Genomic DNA, 26,746 nt, shown 5'->3' with positions numbered 1-26,746 from the left:
GGGACCTGGTACTCCCTGTCTCTCTGCCCTGGGCAGACCATTAGCCCGCTTGTTCCCAGCTCATGCTCCCCTTTTTCCTAAGACTTGGTCCTTCTCCATCCTTGGGCACTACTGGGACATGGATTCGCATGAATTCAACCTTTCCGTCTTCAGCTGCTGCTGCCTCATTAAACAACTGGGCAGCATTTGGAAGTTTGCTGCTGGGAGAGCTTCAGGTTAAACCTCTCCCCTGGAGGAGACACCCTGGGCTGGACATCAGTGGCAATAACGAGAAGCAAAGCCGTGGCACCCTACCAAGCACAGGCTCTCCTGGCTTAGTGCAAACCCAGGTCACAAATCCCCTGCGACAAGATGAGCTTGCGGCTTGGACGTGCCGCTGCTCACACCGATTCCTGCTGGATGCTGCTGAGACGCAATATGATCTAATCAATCATCCCACGGCCCGATCAATTCATCCGCCCCCGATTTCCCAGTAGGGAAACTAAGGCACTGCTGCCAGCCTGTGAGATCATGACGGAGCTGGGAATGAGCCGCGCTCACCAGCCCCAGCCTGGTTGTCCCAGATTTGGCCACCAGCGGGAAGTGAGAAGAGAGCAAGGGGGACCCTGGGGCCATATGCTGCTCTCCAAAAAAAACCCAAACCCAGTAGCTTTTACCCTGGCACCATGAGCCATTGGTGGCAGCGGCTTTCTCCACATTGCGAGTTTTACCTTGATTTCACCTTCAGATTTAGCTTTTGTTCAACACGAGGTATTTGCCACGGGTATATTTAGCTGTTGCTGCACACAGCTGGCCTGTGCTGCTTCTTGGCATTCAGGCAGGTGCTGCTTAATTAGGACAGCACCTCGTTACCAGTTTGTGCTCTCATTCAGCCAAGATTAGTGGGCGGAAAGATGAAAAGGGGAATATGCCACCAGTGGGTATAAATAGATTGATCTGGTTGTTATTATTTATTGTCCGGGAGTGCTCTCATCCCCGGCAGCGTGCAATACAAGCCAGGGACAGGCAGGCAGGCGTCCACCAAGGGAAGATCAGAAGATGTCCCCAGCTTTGGCTTTCTGGGCTCGGAGACTCCCCATTTGGCCCCGCCATGTCACGCTGCATGTCACACAGCCTCCCGGGGCTGTCACGGCCATCCTTGCTGGGAACGGTGGCCTCATTGCCCTCTACAACTACCTGAAAGGAGATTGTGGAGAGGTGGGTGTTGGCCTCTTCTCTCAAGTGAATAATGACAGGACCAGAGGAAAGGGTCTGAAGCTGCGGCAGGGGAGGTTTAGGTTAGATATTAGGAAGAATTACTTTACTGAAAGAGTGGTCAAGCACTGGACCAGCCTGCCCAGGGCGGGGGTTGAGTCACCATCCCTAGAGGTATTTAAGAAATGTGTAGATTTGGCACTTCAGGGCATGCTCTAGTGGCAGAGATTGTAGGGTGGTTTTTATTGTGTGTGTATGGTTGGTCTTGATGATCTCAAAGGTCCCTTCCAACCATGAAGATTCTATGATTCTATGATGGCATCTCTCCCTCGCTCTTTGCAGGTGCTGAAGGGTTTCCCCGACTGCCTGCAGGCAGACATCTGCCTTCACCTCAACCGCACGCTGCTCCAGAACTGCAAGGCTTTCCGAGGAGCCAGCAAAGGCTGCCTGCGCGCTCTAGCCATGAAGTTCAAGACGACTCATGCACCGCCCGGAGACACCCTGGTGCACTACGGAGATGTCCTCACCACACTCTACTTCATCTCCCGGGGCTCCATTGAGATCCTCCGGGAAGACATTGTGGTGGCCATCTTAGGTGGAAAAGTCCTTCCTTCTGGGAGGGCAAGGGGTGATGGGCAAGGGGAGAAGGGTGGTGGGTGAAGGGTGATGAGCAGGGGACAAAGGGTGGCAGGGGAGGGGTGAAGGACTTCTCCATGTCCTGGAGAAGGGAAGGCGGTTCCTCAGCCTCTGGCTGGTGGCCACACCAGTGGACAGGGGGTGGAGGATCCCCTGTAAATGCCAGGAAGAGACCACAAAGTAGTGCGGAGAGCAGGGGAGTGAGGACAGCTCAGCAGTCCCCAGCCATCACTGATGACCCACTGCCCTGGTTCAGTCTCCCCACCAGTGATGGCTTTCATAGCATAATCCCCAGCGTCCACAATCAGTGTGGAGGTTGCTGGGCGTCCCCTTGTCCTTGAGCCCCAAAATGAAGTCTGGAACTCCTGGAACTGGCATGGGTGCCCACCTCCCCCTAATGAGCTTTCTGTTGGCACAGGGAAGAATGACATCTTTGGGGAGCCCATCAGCCTCTATGCCCGCCCAGGGAAGTCCAATGCCGACGTGAGGGCTCTGACCTACTGTGACTTGCACAAGATCCAGCGAGAGGACCTGCTGGAGGTCTTGGACATGTACCCAGCCTTCTCTGACAATTTCTGGAGCAACTTAGAGATCACCTTTAACCTGCGAGATGTGAGTGCCAGGGCTGTCCCAGGGAGGGATCTGGTCAATGCCTTAAATTTGGCAAGTGGGAGGGCTGAAGCAAGGGTGTCAACAGGTGCTCCTCACTCAGTCCTTTTTAAATAATCGGGTTTGTGATGCATGGAAGGCTTGGAGCATTTTTTACATTGCTGTTTGCCTCTTAAACTTTATGACTGGACTTTGTCCTTTCCTGGTATTTTTTCAGAGACATTTGCCTGGCAAGACAGTAAAGAAATTCAAATTCCCTCTATGTCCATTCCCACCCCAGGACATCCTGCCCCACTTCAGGGTGCCCCTTCCCTCCCCATTGCCCTGACACCCTCAACTCAGTCTCAGAGCACCCAGGCCAGCCTCTAGGATCCCTTGAGCTATGCCACTGGTCCAGGAGTCACTGTGAGGGACAGGGCAGTGATGGAGAGCCAGAGATGGCTGGAGACCAGCCCTAGGAGGATGCTGAATGGGCTGTAGCCCCCATGGCACCCAGGGCCGTGGCACCCATGGATGGGATGTGGCACCTGTGGATGGGACATGGCATCCACGGATGGGCCTTGGTACCCCTGGATGGGACATGGCACCCTTGCCCTGGTGACCAGCCCCTCTCATCCCTCAGGCAGACAGCGTTCCCCGCTCACCACTCAGTGAGGAGTATGACTGCACCTACCGGCGGGCGCGCCGACGCAAGCATTCCCTTTGCCAGCCCAACAAGCCTGGTGAGTCCCACAGCGTCGGCAGAGCCTGGTTTGCAGGGCTGGGGAGCGGGATCGTCATTTAATTACTGCCCTAGCAGGCACCCCAAAGCAGAGGTGACTGTCAGTGCCTCCATCCCTGCAGACCAGTATGTCCCCACCCTGGGGGCACCCACGCTGTCTTCCCTCCCTCTTCTTAGGATGCCCCAGCCCTATGGGCACCCTAGAGGGGATGGGGGCTGATTTTGCCATGTGCGGTCCTCCCCAAATTAACCTGTTGTGCTGCCCCACAGACCCAGACACAGGCATCTCTGATGCAGAGCAGTATCACACCTACTCAGAGCTCACCAACCCGCAGGACCCGCTGAGTAAGGACCAGTGGGATGACCTGGGCAGCAGCACCACTCCCTGCTCCCAGACCAGTGACGACGAGGCCAAGACTGGCAGCCCTACAAAAGCTGAGCCCTTCCCCACATCCAAAAAGGATGACTTTGCTCTGCCCACACTCAGCCTCGTCACCACCAACGCCGGCGGCACAGAGGTTGGCAAGCAGGCGGTGGAGAGCAGCCAGTCCTACGCAGGTACCCACAGTTGCAGACAAAGCTGGCAGGAAGGGGGTGAGAGATGCTTGGGCATGGTGGCCTTGTCTTGGGGAAGAGCCAAGCTTGGGGAAGCCATGCTTGTCTTTGCTGACTTTTGTCCCCAGTAGTATTTGCTCTGTCCTTCCCGTGCCCTGCAGTTTCTCCTAGCACCCAGGGACCCCTTTGGGGCTGCCCCAAGGGGCCAAATGCCATAGGCGTGTTGGGTGCCCGTGTGATGGACTGTCCATGAGCACCTTGGGTGCCAGGGTGATGGATCCCCACAAGCACCTCAGGTGCTAGGGTGATGGACGCTCCCTGAGCACCATGTCCGTCAGGGTGATGGGTGATGGCTCTCCATAAACGTGTTGGGTGATGGACTATGGAGCACCTCCATGCCAGTGGGCCTGGGGGATGCAAGACAGAAATGCTGAGATGTCTCCTCTCCTTCCAGCCACCCCCCTGGACATCCCCAACATGTTCACCTTCTGGGAGGACGGAAGGCCGAACCACCACCCGGAGCCTTTGCAACACATCTCCTTGGTACACAGCTCACGGGACATCCCCCTGCACAGCGACTACAGACCGGGGCAGATTGAGTCCAGGCTGGAGCTCCTGCAGGCCCAGCTCAGCAGGTAGGCAGGTCCCCCGGGGCACGGGGTTGGAGAGCACCCAGGGGGGCTCTGGGCCATCAGCTTCTCCTGCTCTCTAGGGGTGGCTGCAGTGGGGTCTGTGTGCAGTAGGTGCCACCTCCTGACCCCCAGGGACACTGCATTCCTTGGGGAAGTGGTGGGAGCACTTTGCAAATGCAGCAGCTTCTCAAACTGCAAGTCCTGGCCCTGGCTGCAGCCCAGCACCTCGTCTGGTGCTGTCCCACCACCACCCCTGGGATCTGCCACTTTGCCGCTGCCTCCCAGCTCGATGCAATTGCAGACATGAAACCACCTACGGGCTCACGACCTGAGACTTTTGCAGGCGTCCTCTTCCTGTGGCAAAGAGCTGCAAACATCCTCTTGTGCAAGCAAACGAGCCTCATGCACATTGTTGCCCTCTAAATAAGAAAAAAAAAAAGTGATGTTTGAATGAGGAGGAAGAGCCCACACTGGAGATGTGGGTTTAAAGGCCCCAGGCAGCACCCACACGAGCGGCTGGCTCTCCCACCCACAGCTGCTGCCCAAGTTAAGTTCACTTCACGGCAGAGCCCACGCACGTATTTCAGTGTCTCGCCATCCCTGGCGCCAGGGGCTGGATCTCCCACCCACTCTCTAAGTGCTGCCAGGACCGCTGCCTGCGAGGGGGGCTGTGCCCACTCCTGCCGGGGCTGCTCATTGCACTCAAGGACAAGGCAGAAGGAAGAGACTTATTCTACTTTTCCATTTCCTTCTATTCCTCAGTTAAAAATGGTTGGCACCAACCTGCCTTGCTCTCATCAGTCAGCACGGGCAGCTGGCCTGGAGAATTGATCCAGATTAAAACTAACCATTGCAATTTTTTCCCTGCTCCGGGGTAGTTCTAGCTTTGTTCAGTTCCCCGCTCCAGATCCCAGTTTGGCTGCACAAAACATTGGGCAGGGGATGATTGAGCGTGGCAGTAGAGAGACGGCAGGATTGATCTCTCTGTGGCAGCGCTGGTTTGAAGCTCTGCTAAAAACCTCGCCAAGCAGCACCAGGCAAAGCATCATTGCCCTCGGGCAGCTGAATCGGCGCCTCCTCCCCAGTGCCTCCTTGCCCCGCCATGGGTCTGGTTCCCGTGGGATGCAGCAGGATGCACTGCGCTAACGCTGGGCTGCTCTGTCCCCAGGCTGGAGTCCAGGATGTCGTCAGACATTAGTATAATCCTCCAGCTCCTGCAGCGCCAGCTGTCCCAAGTGCCGCCCGCATACAGCCCCATCTCGCCGTCATCCCACAACCTGGCCATGTATGGCATTCTCCCACGGAGCATGGAGCCGCTCACCCCCTGTGTGCCCCTGGAGGACGAGGAGCCGACAACCCCAGAGCAGGTAAGGCCACCCCTCCTGGCTCAGCACCAGCCAAGCTTCCTTCTGCCCCTCGCAGACAGGTCCTGGAAGGCCAGCGGGTCCCTCCGCCCTCCCTGCAGGCAAAGCACAGCCAAGCTCTTTGTCCCCAGGCAAAGCCCAGGGGTCTTGAAATGGGAGTAGGTCTACCTAGAGATGCTTCTGCCCAGTACATCGCTGATTTTGCGGCGCAGCCTGCCATCTCCAGCACTACCAGGTTGACCCATCAGTAGGGAGGGGAGTGGATTCCTCTGCTCTGAGGCTTCCTCAGGCAAAAAATAACATTTTGGGGGCCTGATGGGGTGAGGAGAGAGCGTGGCTACTTTGTTTTGCTTTTGACATAACCCACCTCATTCCTCGTTTCCCACCAGAGCCCGAACTACACGGAGGTAGAAAAGTTCCACTTGAAATCCAGGGACTCCTTGTCAAGCGGGATGCACCTCACTGTGGCATCTGATGAAACCATGACGGTCTACTCCGAGCAGGAGCACCATTCCCCGCCTCTCCCGAACCCAGAGCCTCCCCACCAAGAGGCAGCAAATACCCAGGGACTCTTCCGGGGCTCTCGTTTCCCTTCCCTCCCTGAGCACTTGGAGGCATCCTCCGAGCACCAGGACATTCAGAGACACCTCTCCGACCCAGTGCTTCCTGGAAGTTAGAGATGTGGGGGCTGCGAAGCAAGTCAAGAGGAACCTCAACTGCGAGCTCAGTCAGTTGATGTTGATTCTGACTGCAAGGGTAAGACGGAGGACAATGCCAATGGCTCAGGGGTATAATTTGTAGCTGTCTTCTGCCACCGTGAAAGGAAGCGTAGAGTGGCTGGCTTCCAAGGTCAACGTTTTCCAGCGGTTCCCATAGAGTAGATTTCATTTGCACATTATAGTGAACCCAGAGCAGTTCTTTCTTACGGCCACCAACAAGCTGGCTAGGCCAAACGGTACCCACCGCCTCTTCCTTGCCAAGGCTTCCTCTCAAGAACGGCACAAGCCAAGTGAGCCACAGCGACCAGAGGAGAGCAAATCCATGGCTCTTAGCTGCGAGGCCACTTTGCTGTCAGCTCTTTGGAGCAGGGACCATTGCGTTGGTACTGGGCTTAGCCCGGCGGAGCCTGTGGGCATTACAGAACGGGTAGTCACCAGAGGAGGAGGAGATCTCCACAGTGTGGCACTGGGGGGAGCTGCAGGGGGGAAGCTCAGGACAAGGACAGAGGAAAGAAGCTATCCTTGTCCTACTTGACTGCCACGAGAAACTAAGGGCCAACAGCCCCTGCCACTTCAGCATGCTTCAGCATGAGTCCTAGGGCACTGACTTCTCCAGCAAGGCTGATCGCGCCTTGCAAACCCCAACACACATCCCACAACTGACTCCCCAGATAAACCCAACTGGTCACTGGCCTCGGCATAAAGCACAAAACTCAAAAAAAAGCACAATCCCAGAAAGCCGAAAAGCCCCAAACACCTCACCTCCAGCCCTTCCTCCCACCTTCTCTCTTTTGATAAAGGTTTGATAGATGCTTCCTCCTCCCCAGCCCTTTCCCCAGCAGATTCCCGCAGCATCCCCCGTAGGAGAAGCCTACTTAGCACTGCCACCTTGCCGTTCGGTTAGATGCTGTGACAGTCCTAGGCCGCCTGCTCAAGTAATGTATCGAGCTCCCTTTGAGAGTAGTAAAACTGTGAGCATCTCTTTCTCTGGAGTTTTAGTGTACACTTTGCTAATAAAGATGTTTTTGGCACCTAACGTGGATTACAGCTGTGTTTGTTGGGAGCCTCCGTGAATTCATCTCTGGCAGGTCCTAATCTGCAAAGACCCCCGAAGAGGCTGTGGTCAAACCTAGTTGCTTCACCCAGGGAGTGTGGGGCTAAGAGAGCCCACGTGCCGGTCAAGGATGGGGTCTGGAGGGGCTTTGTTGGGCAATTCCTTCCCAATAGGATGCAGTCCAGGCTCAGTAGCTATTTGCCAAAGCTCTTCTACAAGACCAGCTTGCTGCTGTTCTCCTGCATGTAAGAAACGACGTCGCAAATATACCTCAGGCAAAGATTACACTAAGAGTCCTGGCAGCAAGCGGGACTTTGGATGAGCACAGCCATACCTAGAGCCCAAGCTACATCCCTCGCTGAAAAGGCACACGGATCCTGTCCAAATGGGGCTGCTCCTTCAGGAGGGCCAGACCCAGGATGGCCCATAAGAGGCCACAAGAGGTGAGGACAGACCCCTTGTCCTCAGCGGGGGGTTAAACCTGCCTCTCCCCAGCTGATCTCTCTCCATGGCGGGGCAAAAACCAGCCGGCAGCCCCTGCCCAGGCCCCAGGCCGGCACAGTCCCAGAAAGGGGCTATTTATAACCGGGGCCAGCCCAGTTTTGGCTGGCAGCGGCCAGGACACCTTCTCTCCCTGCCGTGCCTCAGCCTAGAGAGCCAGCAGGCCTCGAGGCCTTCCCAGGAGGTGCACAGCCCCTGGGGAGCGCTTGCATCCCATGCAGGGGCCCGGGGCACCCACTGGCCCTGTCATGAGGGAGCTGAGCTGCCGGCGGGGGCTCGAGCCAGGCACTGAGCCTCAGCCTGCCCTGCTCCAGGCAGGAGCTCCCTGGGAAGCCAACGCCCCTTCCCGGAGTAAGGCACCGGGCACATGCCAATGCTGCTGTGTGCTACCAAAAATAAAACCCCATCGTTAAATTGCAGTTAATTAGAGACAAGGCAAGCCCGTCCCCGCCCGCCACTGGGCAGACACGGGACTCGAACCCCCAGCCCCAGGGTGCGCCTGAGAGCCCCCCGCCCGCCTCGGGCTGACGTGACTGACACCGCTTCCAGCCAATCGGTTATCGGTAAGGGCTCAAGATCCCGCCTGGCGCCACTGCGACCCCTGGTAGCCAGTAAGATGCCGAGAACGAGCATGGCCTCCCCCCGGGGCGGGGTCAAACGCAACGGTAGGTTATCCCAGACAGAGGGTGAGCGTCCGCTTGGAATGAAGGGCAAAGCAACCAATAGAAGACCGAAGAGGGCCAAACGGACGGGCAAACCACCCAATAGATGCCCCGGATTCTAAGTGACAGGCAATACAGCCAACCCGCACACAGTGGGCGGGGCGCCCCGCGTGGCTTCCGTTCCCGTTGTGTGAGGGGCTGAATCCCAAACGGCCTCCGCGCTGCTCCTGCTGCCGCCGGGGTCTGGAGCCGGGCCTGGGGGCGCGGCGCCGTGCTGCGGCCTCCCCCGCTCCCCGCCACCTCTCCGGCACCGCTCCGCCTCTCCCCCGGCCCGCTCCGCCATCCCGCTCCCTCCAGTCGGGCCCATCGCTCCCTTCCCAGCCCAACCCGGGGCCCCCCTCGGCCAAGCCCGCTGCCCCCCTCAGCCCCGCCGCCGCCCGGGGCCCCCTCGGCCGAGCCATGTCGCTGCACGGGAAGCGGAAGGAGATCTACAAATATGAGGCGCCCTGGACCGTGTACGCCATGAACTGGAGCGTCCGGCCGGACAAGCGGTTCCGTCTGGCGCTGGGAAGCTTCGTGGAGGAGTATAACAACAAGGTGGGGAGCGGCGGCGGCAGGGCCTGGCCATGCCGGTATCGGGCGTCGGGGCCGGAGCAGAGTGAGGGGGGAGGAGGGGGCCGACCATCTTCATTCCGGTGGTTTAAGCGACTCCCCGTCCCCGGGCCGGGCCCCAACGGGTGGTGTGGCCGGAGGGAGTCCTCCTGCCTTGCCCTGGGCGCTGGGAGCTGTGTAGAGCCTTCAGGTGTATCCCTGAAGCGCAGGGTGCCGGCCTGGATTCCGGCTGGATTCCTTCCTGTGACTCCTTAGCTGTTGGGACACTGAGGGACTGAGGGTGGGAAGAGCCATGGGTGGTGCTGCTGGCTGCACCTCAGCCGGGAACGTCCCCTCGCTTGAGCATACCTGGCTTTTTTTCCAGTCTGAAATAAAGTTTATGGCCAGGACTAAAGTTTGCACATATACAGGGTGTCTGAGGCTGTGTTAGAAATGTGCCATTCTCATTATAGTTTCTTGCTGTGGAAGACTTCCGTGTGATAACTTTTTTCATAAGTATATAAACCACTTTCACTGATTCCTCAGTACCTCTACTTTTCTCTGAGAACAGGGGTGTAATGAGGCATGAGATTATATCTTCAGTGTTTCCTTGCCAGATACAAACGGAGAACCTTACATGGGTAATAGAGACTACGTGTTCACCTCTCCAAACACTTGTGCAGTCATTTCTGAACAGACTTTAATGTGCTAGTCTGATATAATGAATTCCTGTAAATGGAAAAGAGATGAGGAAATGGGCATAGCTATAGAGCATCCTGAAATTTGTATGAAACTAAGATTTTGCAAATACAGCTTTGTGTGTTTATAGCGTGTGTGCTTTGTAGCTTTGTCAAGCTGCATAATGGGGATTGCAGAAAGTGTCAGAAAGTTGGTGTTGGGGATTGGGCTTTGTGCAAGGATATAATGAGAGGGGGTGACAGAAGGCGGGGGTGACATCTCTGAGTGGTTAAGTTACTGCAGCAGTCCTAGACATGATACTTCTCCTGAGCACGTTGTTGTTCAGCCGGAATGAGTTGGCTGCGTATGAGTTGTCTCCTTATGCTGGTGAGCACTCTTGTGGTTCTGGCAGTACTGCTGGGGAAAAGCAGGTCCCTGAGCTTGAAAACTTTTCATTTGTTTGAAGACCAACTTGAAAATGTTATTGTAGTATGTACTCTGAGAAGCTAAAATAACAAACTTGCAAACGGTTGTTTGTTTAGAAGTGGTAGAGTTGGCTAATAAGAGCATATGCGTTTATGTTGCCTTTACCTCCTTAAGTTTGGACCATTCCCTAGGGTTGCTCTCTATTACGGTATGATCAGGTCTGCTTTTCACTTCAGGCTTCAAGTGTAAAGCAGTTGAGTCAACCCCTCTCTTTTCTACCCTTTATGCTCACATTTTGCAGACAGGAATTTTGTAGGACTATGTGAATTACTGCTGTCTGTAAATATTCCCCAGGGCTTCTCCTGACCTCTCAGCTTCAGGAATAACTATTCTGTTGGCTTCAGTCCATGTAAGCCCCACATGCTTATGAGATCTACGTGGTGTAAAGAGATGGAAACTAATTGTATGAGAATGAGATGCTAGTCTGGGTGCTGCTGCTGCTATAGAAATAAAGATGATGTATGATTAAAAATTAAAGTTGTACAATAAACGCAGTGGAACATAACCTTTGCTTTGCTGAGAGGTTTTGCTGCGTCTCTGATATTTCAAAGAGCGGTGGGTTTTCTTTGTGGTCTTCTTGTTTGCTGGTTTTTATAGTGCTTTCAGTACAGCCTTCCACTGTAGGAAGATAGTTAACAGTGAGCTGTCTTGGGTAAATGCAAGTGTTATTGCTTAGAGTATTGATGTTGTCCCCTTTACTTTGGGGACCAAAACAAGCTGGGGAGTGGTGTTCATCTGCGCTGTCTTATGATGTCTTACTATGACTCTCACAGCTTTGCTGAATCTTTTGGAGGATACTGAAACATTCAGGGAATGGCTTCATGCTCCAGACTGGGAACTCTTGGACAATACTGTACGCTTGTGCTAGATGCACACTCGTTGTAAACTCTTCCATCTCCAGCTTCTGTCTGTCTAAATAGTATAACTAAAGGAACAAAGGGAGAGAACCAAAGTTGCCCTGTTTAAGTAGTCCATAGCATTGTGCTGGAAAGGGCCTGGAGCTGTTGGTTTTACAACCTGACTTCTGGGGTAAGCAGAAATTTAAGATTTTTACAGGGCATGTGTGAAAGCTTTGTCCTCCTGCATAATTTGCCCTTCACAGTTGCGATGTTTTATATTGCCAGCTTCTGACATCAAAATACACTTACAGGTACCGTTGGCACTAATTAAAAGGGTAATGAAAGCTCATTTTCATTTCAACTTTCTCTTTGCACTCCTAATCTTTAGAGGTTTCTGACAAGCTCCAGACAACATTTCTGTTCTGATGTTGCAATGGTTTGTTCCAAATAACTGGATTTCTTCCTTACCCTTAACATACTTAAAAAAAATAGTCTGGAATAGCAATTTTAGCTTGCTTGAAATCTAACTGAATAAGTGTATATACTTTTTTTCTTATGACTCTTCTGTTGTAGTTTGTTTTGTTGTTTTTTTAAAAGGTGCTTTTAAAAAGACTTAATGCACTGTTTGTTGCAGCAGAAGTGCTCACTGTGAGGGAATTGCAGTGAAAGAGAGAGGAGAGATTCTTGTCTCATTTGTCTCCGATTTTCTGTTTCTGTAGTAATTACCAGAGCTTGAAGTACTTACGGGTTACATGTATAAAATGGCTGTTGACACCTCTGTTTTGTGGGGAACTCAAATCTATTGACTGCCAATTTACTACTATCCCTAATTCCCAGACTCTTCTAACCTCTGTCAACCCCCACACTAAACAAGCTGTGTAGTATATCAGAAAGCTAGTTGCCAAGAACCGTTTGAACCCCAAAGGAGGCTTGTTTCAGGTTGTAGACCTTTGCTGATCAAATCACTGGTACAAGAAGAGAGATGACTTGTTTCTGTTGGTAGAACTAAAATTATTTGGGGTAGTATTTCCTGAACTTCTTGGGTTAGGAAACTGCTGTCAGCCTTTATAATGTGTCATGGGTCACTGGTGTAATGGGAGGGAACGAAGGCGTTCATAAATCTCACTGATAATGCTGTTCCACAGGCTCCTGACTTTGGCTTCATGGATCAGGAGCAAGCTGTGGAAAACATTAGGAAAGGCTGATTTTGGGATTCTGCAAGAAAAAAATGGTGACCAGTTCAGAAAACAGTAGAGGGTGATGCCGTATGCCACCCGCTCATTCCCATCACTGGAGTGAACTGAGAGGTTATGACCACGTGCTTCCCAGGCTGCCACCTTCTCCTGAACAGTGCCTGGAATCAAAGAGTGTCCAGGGCGGTTGTTTTACCAGAGGGTTACTTTTTTCCTGTAACGTTTAGAGTTACAAAGAAAAATTGATTGCATGTTGAAGATTAATTGGTGCAGTGAGATCTTTCTGATTGTACATGACCCTAAAATAATTGTGAAGTGTCATTCTTAGTTGTTACTAATTAGATTAAAGGAATACAGTACATTTTAAAAAAACTATGAACTTACTTCACTGATCCACAAACCACGCAAGAAAAAGAAGCAAGCTGTTACCAAATTCTGCATTGTTTATTTCTGTGTCTGCTTCTTTTGGATCATGTTGGAGAGATGCAATTTTTTGGGAAGTTAAGGAATGCCGATTAAAGGCACTTCTTGACTCAGATGCACTGTTGCGATTAAGCCTTAAGTTAGTAAAGGCTTGGATTATGATAGGAAAATCCACATCCAAGTTTAGCATATCTTCATGTATTGGAGAAACAAATAATTATTTAGCACTCCTTGCTACTGTCGTAGCATAATTGTAAAACTAATGGAGGCTGAACACACTGGTCCTCATTTTCCCACTGGAATGAGTTACAAGTAGATGTAGAATGGTTCAAATTGTGTCCAGACCGACACAATTTCTGTTAGCATCACCCCAGTCCTAGCTGGGCTGGACTTCAGGAACTCCTTCGTGCAGTAGCTGGCAGCAGCAAATCTTTCCTCACTTGCAGGAGGGAGAGACAGGGCTCTAATATAATCAGCATCCTGAAAATAATTCCATCGTTCCATCTCCTTGTGTTCAGCCTGCCCAAGAGGATGAATAGAGGGATGCTGTAATCGCTGTACGTGATCAAGTACGAAGAGAAGAGTCATGGCTTTGAATATGCTGAGCTAGGAAAGAACAGAGCTTCTCAAGCAGTATTTTCTGCTCCTATCTCTGGGCAGCCCAATGCTTCCTGCTCAGAGTTAGCACAGGCTGCTGCCAGGTCTGACAATCGGTGTCAGACACCTGATCTTCAGCAGTTGCCAGGAGCTCTAGTGTTGCGAATGTAATTTTTGCTCTCTAACCGGGCCTGCACCTAAAAAGATACTGGTTTGCTACACAGTCATTGCTTTTTCTTCAGGTCTGGGGAGGGGTTAAGCATGAACATGCAGGGCAGGAATATATAAATTCACACCAATGAAAGTGGGTCCTTTGCAGCTTGAGATTTGCTTCTGGTTATGAGTACATTGATCGCTTTGTGTAGGCTTAACGCACTCAATATTGAGATGAAAACAGCGTAAGCAAAGGAGAAGAAATGATTAGAGGTCATTGGTCTTCTGATCCTGACCTCGCCACAAGATTTTCTATCACCAAGGACAACTTGTTTCCTTTGTAAAATCCGCTTAGTATTTCTGATCCCTAAAGGAGTTAGAAAGCTATTTGTCAATCATTTCAGAAGACTGGGAGATTCTTGACTGATTCATACTGGTGTGAAGTATAATGAGTAGCTGTAATAAAGAGAGTGCAAGACAGACAAATACAGAGTTTTTATAAGCATAGTTGGATACGTCTTTCGGGGTTTGTTATGGGGTGAAAAGGATGGATCTTCTCATTGTGGCAGGGGGCGAGGTTTGCATTTAACAGCATCTCTAAATGGGCTTATAACTGCTGATGTTATAGTTTAAGATCCATTGAAGCATTTGTTGTTTTTCTGTTATGCAGGGGGGGAAAAAAAGGTATACTTCTGATCTAGTTTAACTGTGTAGTCCATTAACCAAATTGCTTATCCCAGAATATTTAGGATTTTTCCAGATAAACATCTTAGGAAAAAGTCCATTAAACCACTGTTTCCAGGAGGAAGCTGCTGTGGGGAAAGTACTAGGAAGTTCCTGCCCTGAGCAGCTTCCAAAGTAACTGTAGTGAGTTGTCCCCATAATGTTTGTGTTTGAACAGCATTTAACACAGTGGGGCGTTCATCCTGTTTAGGTCTGGTAGTCACTGCTAGGTTAAACATATCCTCCCAGCACCATATTGTTCTATGAACACTTTCTGACATGTCAATATTTTTCTAATAACATAATGTCTGAGACTGCAAGCATTACTTCAGGTGTTGTCATCGCCAAGCTATGTGGAGATAGTTTCTTGTTTGCTCTGTCTTGCATCTCTCTCGCAAGTTAGTCCTTCCCACTGTCACATTACTGTGCAAAAAACCTAATTTGGAGTTCAGTTACCTAGAATCTTTCAGCAGACCTGTTTTCTTGGCCTTCTCACACAAAACATTTGAATAATTATGTAAATATTTTAGCTTCCCAATTCTTCTTTAAGTTTGAATTCTATTTTACTTTCTGACTCTGTGATGTGATTAATCTGTATCTTAATTTTGTGCAGTTGTGACAGAACATTTTAGTTAATGTGATGCTGAAAACAGTTTGGTAGCTGGCTGATATGATCTGACACAATCTGCAGGGTTATAGCCAAAAACCCTGTGAGAGGGGCTTTAATTGTGGGGGGTTGTTGTGCAAATCACAGTTTGTCCTGCTCTCTGAAGACGACATTGTCAGCATCAGTTCAGTTAAAGATGACTTGGAATAATGTTTGTGCAGTTTAAGTCTGTGATTTAAACTGGGCTTTGCGATGTGGAAAAGAGAAGGGTGGTCTTTAATCCTTTAGGATTTGCTTTCGATTCATTTGAGATCATCTCTTCAAGGCACTGTGGTCATTATGTATACTTTGCTTTGCTTACATGCCCCAGCTAGGAAGCAAAGCTTTAACGATTTCTCATTCCATTGGCATGATGGTCCTTTTATATTGTCCTTGAGGTTACAGAAGGTGTCCTTCTGAAATACGCTCAGTCTTAATGCTTTAATCATAAATATTTTGATAAAACGCTTTCTTTTAAATATGGCTTCTTACAGGTGCAGCTTGTTGGTTTGGATGAAGAGAGCTCAGAATTCATTTGCAGGAACACCTTTGATCACCCCTACCCTACCACAAAGCTTATGTGGATCCCAGACACCAAGGGAGTTTATCCAGACCTGTTGGCAACCAGTGGTGACTATCTGCGCGTGTGGAGAGTGAGTAAACAGAAAAAGATAAACCACGATATTAATTGTGTTGCATATTGATCTCATTTTCACTGGACCCCAGATTCTTTTTTGAGTGAGTTGTTTTCCTTTCCGGGTATCCTGCTCTCGCTACAGTGTGGAGGTTAAGACATAAAAACAAGTCAGAGCACTTGATAACTTGTTTTCTTAACAGCAGGAATGTGACCGAAACATGAAGACTGTAGGAGAAGCAGAATTATGATGGTAGTTGCTGTTTTAATTGCCTCATTGAAGATAGAGATGGTGATTGTGTTTTCCAGAGCTTTAGGATGTAAAGCTGAGAGGAAAGAAACCCAGGATTAACACCTTATATTTTGGAAGTGCAAGTGGAACAAGTCATGTGATGTTGCTATTTAAGTCAGATGTTTTGCTTTTTCTAAAGGTGGGTGAAACAGAGACCCGGCTGGAGTGTTTGCTGAACAATAACAAGAACTCTGATTTCTGTGCTCCACTAACATCATTTGACTGGAATGAAGTGGATCCTTACCTTCTAGGTGAGACTGACAAAATGCTACGTTTTTCGCATGGAGAAGACATGCTTTTGAATTTAGTCTGGTGAAGTCTAGGCCCTGACTGCTGTGTCGTTGCATGTCACGGATTAATTCGATAACTAATGAGTGGACAACCTTCTGCATTATAGAAACTGCCATTGTCTTAGGTTAAAAATTTAAAAAAAAAAAAAAGAGGCAGTTCATTGAGACTTTTTTGTCTTGAAAGGTGCCCTGTCCAGTACAGAATGGGTCACTTAGGTTGGATTGGGGGTGTTCCTTATTTGCAGATAGTCTGAGTCTTCAGGGCTGGGAAGCTATTGTTGTAGTGCCAAGTGATGATGAAAATGAACTCCGCTTATTTCAGTGTGTTCTGGAGTGGATAGAAAACTATGTACCGAGCTTTTTCTTTTGTGAAGCAGTTTCAGCTGCCGGAGTAAAGCCAGGATCCCTTAATTCAGTTGGAGGAGGGGGCTGAATGCTTAAGGCTTAATTACAGCCTATGGGACAAATTGTGAATCCAAGATGACTGATCCAGCAGAGGTTTGTTTCCCAGAAGAGTACAGCCATTTATGTCAGGGGGATTTGCTCAGAGATTAACAGTGATAATATGTCTTAGTAATTATTTACTACATGATTTATTTTTCGTCTGTTGCATCTCTCATCTCTTAAGAGCTTTACTGCTAGCCCCACCTTCAGTCCACAGAAACAATCAATTAATCAAAATGTGCTATTGCAACACTAAGACTGAATTTTGGTTTTGACATGCACATGAGACTTACAGGATGGGAAAGTTCATCTCAGTATTGCATAAGGCTTCTGAATAGATTGAAGCAGACATGAGCTATTTACACTTTATTCCTGTGTGGAAGACTCTTTCTGCAGCTAAAAGATTTGGGTCATTTAAATGCATGGTAGACTGTGAGCTGTTTGACATTCTTGATTTTAATTGTATGCTGTTCTTGTAGCTGGTTTGATCTGTAGATGCCAGAGGATATTGCATTAATCCAGTAAGCGATTAAATAATTTGTGAGAATATTAATGTTTCTAACAGAAGTGTTTTTGTTTCAGGTACCTCTAGTATTGACACAACCTGCACAATTTGGGGTCTGGAGACAGGCCAGGTTCTGGGAAGAGTAAATCTGGTCTCTGGCCATGTGAAGACCCAGCTTATTGCGCATGACAAAGAGGTGATGGCTTTTTTTTGGCTGTCTACATTGTATATTTTTTTAAGCGGTAGAAACAGAACTTTTCTGGTTTCCCCCTTTTTCTTGAAAAATCTAATGATCCAAAAAGATAATTTACCTAAGATTAAGATATACCGTTTTGAGTACCAAACTAAAACTATACTATTAGCTATCAAAACTACTCTGTTTACTCATCATAGAATCTGGAGTTGAGAATATACTTGGTTTACTAGATTATGCTCCAGAATATTTTAGAAAAATGAAGTAAAACGTCTGACTGGAGTTGAAATCAATTGCATATCAAAGGCAATAAAAAAAACTTGCAAGAATCTTTCATTTGAACATAATGTTACTTTTCAGCAATGAATATAAAAAAATCTGCGTCTGGGAAATCAATATATTTAGTTCCAGTGAATGATCCTATAATGACATAACCCTTAAGTTTTTTCCCCCTCCTCTTGGCAAGTGTAGTAACTAAAAACTTGCTAGGGACGTGAAATATTTGACAGAATATATCGCAACTGGATCGTCTATCCATATATCAAATCCATTTTACTGCAAATTAAGGGGCAGTGTGCTCACTAAAACTAAGGTTATGTTTTTCTCTGTCTTGTTACTGAGCAGGTGTATGACATAGCATTTAGCCGTGCCGGTGGTGGGAGAGATATGTTTGCTTCAGTTGGTGCAGATGGCTCGGTGAGGATGTTCGATCTCCGTCATCTGGAACACAGCACCATAATTTATGAGGATCCACAGCACCACCCATTGCTGCGTCTCTGCTGGAATAAGCAGGATCCCAACTATCTTGCTACAATGGCCATGGATGGCATGGAGGTAAGGGGGCAGCTCATCTTCTGTAGGTGCTAGTGGTTGTGATTTTTCTTTTTTTGGGGAGGTGGCTTGATAGTAATTAGCTCTTTAAAGAGCTAAGGGTCAGTGTCAGTAAGTGACATGAAAAATGATTAAGGACGAATTCTTAGTGCACTAACTTCAGTAGGAGTTAAAGAAATAACTTTGGCATTATAAACTTGAAGATCTCTGTGGCTTGTATGTACTTCATCTGGTTTTTAAGAGGGGTCTGTGAGCCAGTTGAGCAATAGTTTTCACGTAATATCTTAACTGCAAGTGTTTACTCACCTTGTTCTTGATTCAGCACACAAGGCAGTGTATCTTAGTTTGTCACCAGTGCCACTTCAGGGAAGCGTGATTTGTTTGTCCTTGTTGTGTAAGTCACAAGCCCTTGTTGTGAGGTCCGACTGCTTTTGAGACACGCTGAGCAGCGAGAAGCTATTCTTTGAGAAGAGTGTTTGCTTGCCAAGCGCATCCTTTAGGAGAAGACTGTATTTATAGCTTTGGCTCAAAATATTTGATTTTCTGAAGAACAAATAAAAAATTTAAATTATTCATTTGGTTGGGTTTTGTTTCTGCAGGTTGTGATTCTAGATGTCAGAGTTCCCTGCACTCCTGTTGCCAGGTTAAACAACCACAGAGCGTGTGTAAATGGAATTGCTTGGGCACCTCATTCTTCCTGCCACATTTGTACAGCAGGTGAGTGTGATCCATCCCTGTCCCGCTGTGTTGGTGAGTCTCTGTGAGTCTTTCACTGCGTTTGCAAAATCTTCTCTCTCCAAAAGCTTGTGCAGTTCTCTGCCTGCCCTTTGCTAAAGAATACCTGTAGTTTAAAGCCCTTTACTAGTGACTTTCCTAGAATTTTCATGGAAATAGACACCTACTGGAGCTTATTGTGTGGAAGTAGTGAGCCCAGTGCCCAAACTGTGCATCTGCTTTGGCTAAGCTATATTATTTTAATGCTCTTTAGGTTTTTTGCAATCTAGTTCTTAAATGTTTACAGTTGATATGAGTTCCACCTATCATTTGTTTTTCAGCTCTGTCCTGGATAATGTGTAATGATCCAAGCTTCTTTTTTTTTTTTTTTTTGGAGCATAGTTGTACAATTGTATCTCTGGCTTGGACACTCATCGGGACTGCAACAGCCATATCCTGTAGAGCTTCTTGGACTTTATGCCTGTTAGTAGTCACATGTGGAGATCTCGTTATACCTTGATTCTACTTATGATTTTCTCCTCCATTTGCAGCGGATGACCATCAGGCTCTCATCTGGGACATCCAGCAAATGCCTCGTGCCATTGAGGACCCTATCCTGGCCTATACAGCAGAGGGAGAAATCAACAATGTACAGTGGGCATCAACTCAGCCAGACTGGATAGCTATCTGCTACAACAACTGCCTGGAGATTTTGAGAGTGTAACATTAACTGCTTCGTACCACAATGAGGCAGGGCTGTATAATTTCCCCTCCCCTCTAAAGTAAGAACAACACAAGTGGCCAGTATCTGTTGTTGCTTTGCATCTACTGTTACAAGAAACTGTTACAAGAATCAATGGCAGGTGTCTCCTGTCTCTCCAAGACTCTAAAATGCAGAGACGTGCTGAGCCTCTTGGACCTTCTGGGTTCTGGTTTTCTTTTTTTGTTTGTTTCTTCCCTCAGTTAAAGTTCTGTATATTTGTTCGTTGACTGTATTAATGAGCTTGCAGGCGCTTAAGTTGCTGCATATGTCCCTGTGTTTGTCAGCCAGCTGAGGCAGCACGCCCAACTAGTTTAATAGATGCAAGTGCAAAACAAGGTGGGGAAAAAGACATTGATGTTAACAGCCACCTTGGCAGGAATCTTTATCATTCCTGTTGTTGCTGCCTCTAAACTGTTTAAACATTTGTATGGTTTTTATATATTGGGCTAACTTTCTATTGAGTAAGGTTTTTCTCCCTGATTCTTACTTTTGATATGTGATCCACTTCCATATGCCCAAAAGAGGATCTGTTCGTTGATACAAATCACGATAACGCTGCGGGCTCCCTGGCAGTAAAGGCCTGCCAGAATTAACTGTTGCCTTGGCTCTCTATACCTGGTTACCTGGGCAGAATTTTCTGGTGCTGTGAAGTACGAGTACTTGTTGCACAACTTCTTTACACTTTTCTGATGCTAGAGGCAGTTGTTACTATGGTAGGCCTTATTTTTAAATTATAACTGAATTTGTGTGTATCCTGCAGTTGAGTTAGCTGACAGAATGCTAATAGGTTTCAGAAAGAAGATACGTGCATGACTTAAGCTCCCGGAGGTTAAACGACTCCTCAAAAAAATGTGATTTGTAATGGTCTTGGGATTTACACTTCCAATCAGATTATTTCCCCTCGGAAGACTTACTATCTAAACCAAAATAAAATGGTTTCACACCTTGTAGCTCACTTGATTGGCAAATAATATGAGCAAGATTTTGTGGTTAGCCTGTACCTTGGAGCTTCTTTGTGTTTGGCCTGTGTTCCTGGGAATTCTTGAAAGGAATGACAAGCAATCTTTTTTCCGAAGTGTATTTGCTTTGTACTGTCAGGTCTTGTTGAGTGAGCGAGATGAGTTGGAAAAGCTGGTCCACTATCCAAATGAAAGCTGTTTCTCTGAAAGAAATTATTCCCTAATGTAATGCACAACGACGGGTTTAAAAGGAAAGAAACAGTGCCATAGAGGCTACGGTTTAGCACTTGTCATCCTCCTATCTTTTGGGGATGTGCCCAAGGGCTTCTGTTTCTGTTTTGAATGGTGCATCGCTCTACAGTGGTACTTTTCAATCAAAGCTGAGTGGATTAGGCAAGATAAAAATCTTTGATAACATAGCTATCGGCTGAATGCTCCGCGGTACTCTCCCAATGAAGACATGACAAGCGTAGCTGGTCTGTATAGGCTGTCCCAGCTGAGTTTTGATGTAAGTGTCAGAAACTATCAAAATTGTCTTTCCACCTAATGACTATTCACCTGCAACTAGAGGCAGCGTTACAAATAGTAGGACACCGGCAAACCTGAATCTTGTCAGTTTATGCAGGAAAGGCAAGTTGGGAAAAGCGATTGCTGTGAACCAGTGAAGCTGTCACTGAAAGCGCTGTCAAATACAGAACAGAATTTGAAAAGTTTTGTCATTCTGGATACAGAAATGTGCTTCTACAGGCTGCTTCTCAACATGGAGCTCAGAAAAGCACTGCCTTGTGAATTTGATAAGAATTCATTAGGGACAGCTTTATTCCATCACCTCTTTTAATATCAGAGAACCAAGAGACTCTAACATGGTTCAAGCTCATGTTTTGCCAATGGCATTCTGTGGTCAGTTGGGGGATTTCTGACGGAAAGCTTGATTTGACTTGAAGGTCGTTTTTTCTTATTAGCAGCAGAGCTGAGAGTAGTGTATTCCACAGACAGATTTGATCTAGATGTCAGAACAGTGTTAGCCAGGCAATTGGGTTATCACTTCTTACAACAGCACTTCATCTTAAACTGGAAAATACTTCCGTGAACTTTAGGTTTTTCTTAGCAGAAGCATATAATGGCATTCACAGCTTTAGATACTCTTATAAAAATATGTACACAGGCTTGTCATGTACTGTTTAATTACAAACGGTAGGCATAATATGCTGTGTTACCAAGAAGGAACTACTTGTAATACTAGGACTTTCTGTAGTCCCCTTTATGCTTCAAAGTCTCATTTTTGTATAGATGGCATGAGTAAAGGATGAATGCATCTGTTGCTTAGCTTCAAAATGCATCTTTTGCAACTGTAGAATTGTGCTTTAAGAAAGACATAAGATAGTTTCGTTAAAAGTGAAGTCACTAAAAAAACTCCATAGGCTATACTAAAATGCAAATGAGTTTTATTCCTAGAGGAATACAATCTGTTACTCTAAGATGATAAGAGAACATGTATAAAGGGGCTAATAGTCTGAATAGCCAGGTAGTTTTTGCTACTGTTGGAGAACAGTCCTGTTACAACCCTGAAGAGGATCCAGTGTCAGTCCTTCCATCCATAAAACTGCTTAAAGTTCATTTGTGGAATTAGGGGCTCATTCCAAACTCATCAAAGGCAAGCAAAGGAATGGTGTAGGCTCCAGTGGATTCTAAATAAGCCTGTATCCTGTTTGTTTAGCCAGTTGGGCTACCTTCTAGGTCTGTAACATATTGCTTTGGGCATAATCCGTTGTCATTCTTCATATGAAATTACATTTGAAATCACTAGAGGCTGTTTTGGAACAGGGAAATGCTACTTAAAATAGCTTCTTTTCAAAGAAGTCACTTGAAAGGTTAATGACTGAAAAGACATGAAAATCCTCATGGGTGAGATGTTCTGTAGTGCAAATGGCACTTCCACATAGAGGAGGAAGTGAGAGACTTCGGTGCCCTTTTGCCAGCGCCTGCTGCCACAGTGGAAGGGAGCGAACTGTCTACTTGCTGGTTCAAGTTTATTTGCAAGATAAAATAAAACGCTGAGGATTGTCATTGTTGCCTGCAAATCAGGAGATACAGTTTATCATATTTCAGCTGCTTAACATTCAATTATGTTGGGTGTAAAGCCCTCAGAAGCATTATTTTTTTCCAGTTTATGAAAATAAATACCTTGATATTTGATCTCAGTTTTTTAGTGCTTACTGCACAAGCAGAGGATGCAGAGCAACTGCTTTCAAATGCCTCGTATCCCTTGAGTATAAAGGAATATTAAGGGAAAAGCCTGAGCACCAGTGAGGTTAGCAAAGCAGAAAATCACATGCTATTGTTGGTACAGGCAAGACTGATTCTGGGATAGAAATATTTTTTCTCTGACTGAAGCAGTTCTGTTTCATTTCTCCAGTTGATTAATTCAAGATACTAAGCTATTGTTTGGTTGTTATGTTCTGTTTAAACCAAGCTTTCCATGGAATCCTACTATTATGTGGACAGCCTGTTGCTAGTACATTGGCTCTCCACCAGGAGATCTTGATCATGTAAGACTCATTAGTGAGGTGAAAAGCTACAGAAAACACGTTGGATGTCAAATTAGCATGTAGTATGCCAAGTCTGTTAATTGTCTAAAAGAAATGGGCTGTGGTAGGTTGCATCTATGGGAATTGTACTTCTGTGTGCAGGGATTTAAAAGGCAAGGATTTGAGTGCTTTGACAATCTATTTAGAAAGAAAACACAGTGGTTTTAAAGAATGCTACGAAAGGAGACTGATAATACAGGTTGTTCCGTGTGGAACCTTGAAATGTACTTAACGGGGGAGGCATTGCCTCTCATAAGTCAAAGTTAATGATCCTTTCAAAACTTAGCTGTAATTACTCTCCTGAATGTTCTGGATAATAGTAAAAAGATCTATTTTTGCCTGGTGTTGCAGTGAGAAAGCTGCATCGGTCTCAACTGCAGATCACTGCCTGCCAGCGACTAGGTGAGGGGAGGAGTCCGATATATTAGAATTCGCAGATGCTCTTGTGCTTGTTTTAAATGTAAATGAAGAAAGCTGAGTGTGTCTGTTTTGTTCTCTTGCAGATGGCACTTTAACAAGTATATTTTTGGTAAGATTAGGGAGAGAGTCATCTCTTCCTCAGCCCTTTTATGGTAGGCGTTTGTCTATGTTCTGTATAAAATGTTAAATACAACAGTCACCGAAATCCTAAACTGGCTATGGTCGTCGGTGTCTAGTGCACCCTCATCTGTTTCTACTGAACGCCAAAAATGTGAGCGCTTGACAACACTGTTAATTTTAAACTGAAGCTCTGTTTTCTGAGGCTGACACAATCTTGCAAGGCCAATCTAAGTAACGTAGTGCTGCTTGTTTCCCCGAGAGTCCCTTTCGCTTTGCTTAGGAACTTGACGCATTTGGGAACCCTCTTTTCTGCCATCTGAACGTGGCGGCAGTAGTGGCAGGTTGGTTGTGTAAAGATGGAGCTGGATTCTTTGGATAACTTATTTTTGTGATAGAGAAAAAAAAAATGTGGGTGCTGTCTGTAAATTCACACAACTTAAATTCTTGAACTTGCCCATTCCTTATGTTAGTGATGGTTTAACTCTTTCAGGACGTACCGAAAAGGATGAACGGCAGCAAGGGTAAGCTCTTGGCTCAATAGATAGCGCAGTTACAGTTCCGTCAAAGTACTGAAGGGTTTAGTCTTCCCGTTGCTGGGTAGCAGAATGGTCCTGCCGCCTCAAATCCACGCTGCGTTATCCTGTCAGTTAATACAAGTTCTCTCTGATACATATTTTCTGCTTTCTGCTGTCAGACCAATGTTCCAGAGGAGGCCTGTATTTATTGTACAGCGGACATTAAAAGGTGGTGTCCAAAATCAGCCCTGGAATGGGCAAGGTACTGTCAACAGTGGCCCTGTTTCTCCCTGTCTTTGCAGAGAATCCAGGGAATTAATTGTATGTGGCACTTAAAGAGCACTTTCTCATGCTTACTTAGAGATGCAGAAATGTCTTATTCTCGAGGATATCGAGAGGCATTTAGCATGCCCCTGACTCCTATTTTTAGGAAGAGATCTCCAGAACTTCCGATCAGCACCTTTCACCAGCGCCAAAACACAGTAATTGAAAAAGGAACGAAATAGCAGTCACTGAACGCTCATCTAGCGATTCATGGCAGACTCCAGAGGCAAAGGCGCTTGTGAGACTTGCTGCTGCCTGATTTTGAGATGATAACTTTGTCTGGCAAGTATCTCAGTGGCCTTTTGTGCAGCCTCTGATGCTCAGCATCAAGCTAGAATTTCCATAATCATAAAAATAAATAGAAAAACCTATGTGGATTCCATCAAGCTTATTTCTTTTCAGAAAATCGAACAAAATTAAGAAATAAGCTATTTCCTGGAAAAAAAAAAAATCTTGCGTCCATGAGTAGCTGTAAGCCCGTGTTGCAGCTGGGCTTACAACCCTTACAAACCCTTGGAGTTTGCTTTCCCATTTGCAAGACGTGCAGCTCAAATCTCTTCTGTTAGAGATGAGGATCCGTCTGTTGAGTCTGAACAAAGGCAGAAATGCAAGAACCGGTGAATGAGAGAGTCCTAGTACAGCTGAGAAGCGATGCATTGCTTGCTTTTTTTTTTTTAACAACCTGGTAAATATGAATTACGAAATCTATTTAATCGTTTTGGTTTTTTTTAGACTTGGGTTGCTAGCAGTGTAAAATGTAATTTAAATCTGTTGCGCCGAAGCATTTTTGTTACCAATAGTCAAGTAGGAGATGTTTACTTTTCTGTGTGTTTTCCCCTCTGCTCTTCCCATTCACGGTCCCGTTGTGGTAATTTCCTGAAGGTGTAATCTTTGTAGCATGATTGTACAAACATCCATATGAGATTCCTGACTTCTTGTTCTCACTAAAATATGTTAAAGCAATAGTAGTTTTACTTCTGTCCTTCTTTTCTCCACCTTCCGTATTGAGATTTGCAACTTCGCTACTATACTGTCCTAGAGGAATCCTAGTATCCTGCTATCCAACAGACATATGTTGTTGACATGGATAACTGCAGTGTCCCTATATTCCCTTATTTTTATGGAGAAAATACAAAAGGTTTTGTTATAATGGATTTTAACACCTGAGTCGTGGAACCATATTGTTGAAACTCTGTAAATTTTAAGGCAATTTTCTGAAATCGCTTGAAAGTGGAATGTTGCATCCTTTTATGCTATTTCCTGCTTCCTATGTAGTTTTATTCAGATTTTTTAACCTTCTTTCTAAGTTTCAGCCTCCTGTGTATTAGGTACAGTATTTTCTGCCTTTCATACTTTGTAATAAAAATGGAACATTTGTAGATTGACTGCAGTTCACTGTGTGGTGAGTTAAAAACTGGTACCTGGCGGGGTGAGCAGGGAACTCCTTCAAATAGGCTTTTTGTATCTTGGAAGAAGTTTACGGCTGTAAAAGGGAAGGCGATCGCTTTATCTTGTCTTGAAGTGTATTAGTCTCTCATCCTCCTGATAACCAAACTTGCTCATTCTAGCAACTCTTTAAGTTGCAAGTTACTCTGAAAAATTGTATTGTTAGGAACCCACCCACAACAGAAGTTGGTTAATATTTCAAGTGCACCCGCATTTACTTTCTTAAAGCAAACCTTCTGCGTGGTCCCTGCGTATTGGTGGTGTTAGTGCTTGTTTTCCAGCTTCTTCTCATCGTGCTTGTTCCCTACACAACAAAATGGTAATTATCTGCCTGCATGTTTCTGGTTTTTCAGATGAGGGGAAGAGGGATTTATTTATTTTCTAATTCAAATAATTGGTCTCTGAGGTTTTTTGAATACAGGCAAGTTGAAGACAAAGCAATTAGGCAGTTATTTAGCTTCTAAGTCTCTCCTGTGTATGGTTGACCTCTGTTAAAGGGTGTTTTCTTTACAGGCTCAGTCACTGGTGTCGTCGCTGCTGGAACTGGAACCTAGAAAGGAATAATGTGGCACAACTCGGAAATTTGTTTTTACCTCAGACCTTGGTGAGCAGGACTGATGGCTTCAGTATTTAGATTAACTCTAGTTCAACTAAGCTGTTGTCTGACAACATAGGATTCCTCTCTAATTCTTTGTGTACTGGCTTTGAAATAAAAGCTTATTAAGCTTCATG

At 46.7% G+C, this 26,746-nt stretch overlaps 2 protein-coding genes across 4 annotated transcripts in view; both read left to right on the top strand.

The window, feature by feature from the left end:
- The window catches only part of KCNH6 (potassium voltage-gated channel subfamily H member 6), a 34,298-nt gene extending 26,827 nt beyond the window's left edge, over positions 1 to 7,471 (top strand). For both annotated transcript variants that reach the window (XM_074562029.1, XM_074562028.1), the window contains 7 exons: positions 1,537 to 1,789; positions 2,249 to 2,442; positions 3,062 to 3,161; positions 3,431 to 3,718; positions 4,170 to 4,350; positions 5,516 to 5,714; positions 6,101 to 7,471. In XM_074562029.1, coding sequence (XP_074418130.1) covers positions 1,537 to 1,789; positions 2,249 to 2,442; positions 3,062 to 3,161; positions 3,431 to 3,718; positions 4,170 to 4,350; positions 5,516 to 5,714; positions 6,101 to 6,388 — 1,503 coding nt within the window. In that variant the 3' untranslated portion in view covers positions 6,389 to 7,471. The remainder of the gene's footprint in view (positions 1 to 1,536; positions 1,790 to 2,248; positions 2,443 to 3,061; positions 3,162 to 3,430; positions 3,719 to 4,169; positions 4,351 to 5,515; positions 5,715 to 6,100) is intronic.
- A 1,345-nt stretch (positions 7,472 to 8,816) lies between these two features.
- DCAF7 (DDB1 and CUL4 associated factor 7) lies at positions 8,817 to 26,746 on the top strand. Of its 2 annotated transcripts, XR_012584159.1 has the most exons (8): positions 8,817 to 9,244; positions 15,471 to 15,629; positions 16,042 to 16,153; positions 17,219 to 17,337; positions 17,959 to 18,168; positions 18,765 to 18,882; positions 19,431 to 19,661; positions 26,528 to 26,746. XR_012584159.1 is itself a non-coding variant. In XM_074562041.1 (7 exons), the coding sequence occupies exons 1-7, from the start codon at positions 9,107 to 9,109 to the stop codon at positions 19,601 to 19,603; spliced, it is 1,029 nt and encodes a 342-aa protein (XP_074418142.1). In that variant the 5' UTR covers positions 8,824 to 9,106; the 3' UTR covers positions 19,604 to 20,640. The 2 variants fall into 2 exon arrangements, 1 of the variants encoding a protein (XP_074418142.1); XM_074562041.1 differs by lacking the exon at positions 26,528 to 26,746 and having other exon boundaries at positions 8,824 to 9,244; positions 19,431 to 20,640.

This window comes from Larus michahellis, chromosome 18 (assembly GCF_964199755.1).
Source record: "Larus michahellis chromosome 18, bLarMic1.1, whole genome shotgun sequence".
In the NCBI taxonomy this organism is placed as follows: Eukaryota; Metazoa; Chordata; class Aves; order Charadriiformes; family Laridae; genus Larus; species Larus michahellis.
This window is presented reverse-complemented; position numbering and strand designations above follow the sequence as displayed.

What these genes read in the sequence shown, in the direction of transcription:
- DCAF7 (XM_074562041.1), top strand. Translation starts at nt 9,107, where the DNA reads ATGTCGCTGCACGGGAAGCGGAAGGAGATCTACAAATATGAGGCGCCC. An exon ending in TGGCCATGGATGGCATGGAG is followed by an intron (nt 18,169 to 18,764) that starts GTAAGGGGGCAG and finishes TTGTTTCTGCAG; the next exon opens with GTTGTGATTCTAGATGTCAG. An exon ending in CTGCCACATTTGTACAGCAG is followed by an intron (nt 18,883 to 19,430) that starts GTGAGTGTGATC and finishes CTCCATTTGCAG; the next exon opens with CGGATGACCATCAGGCTCTC.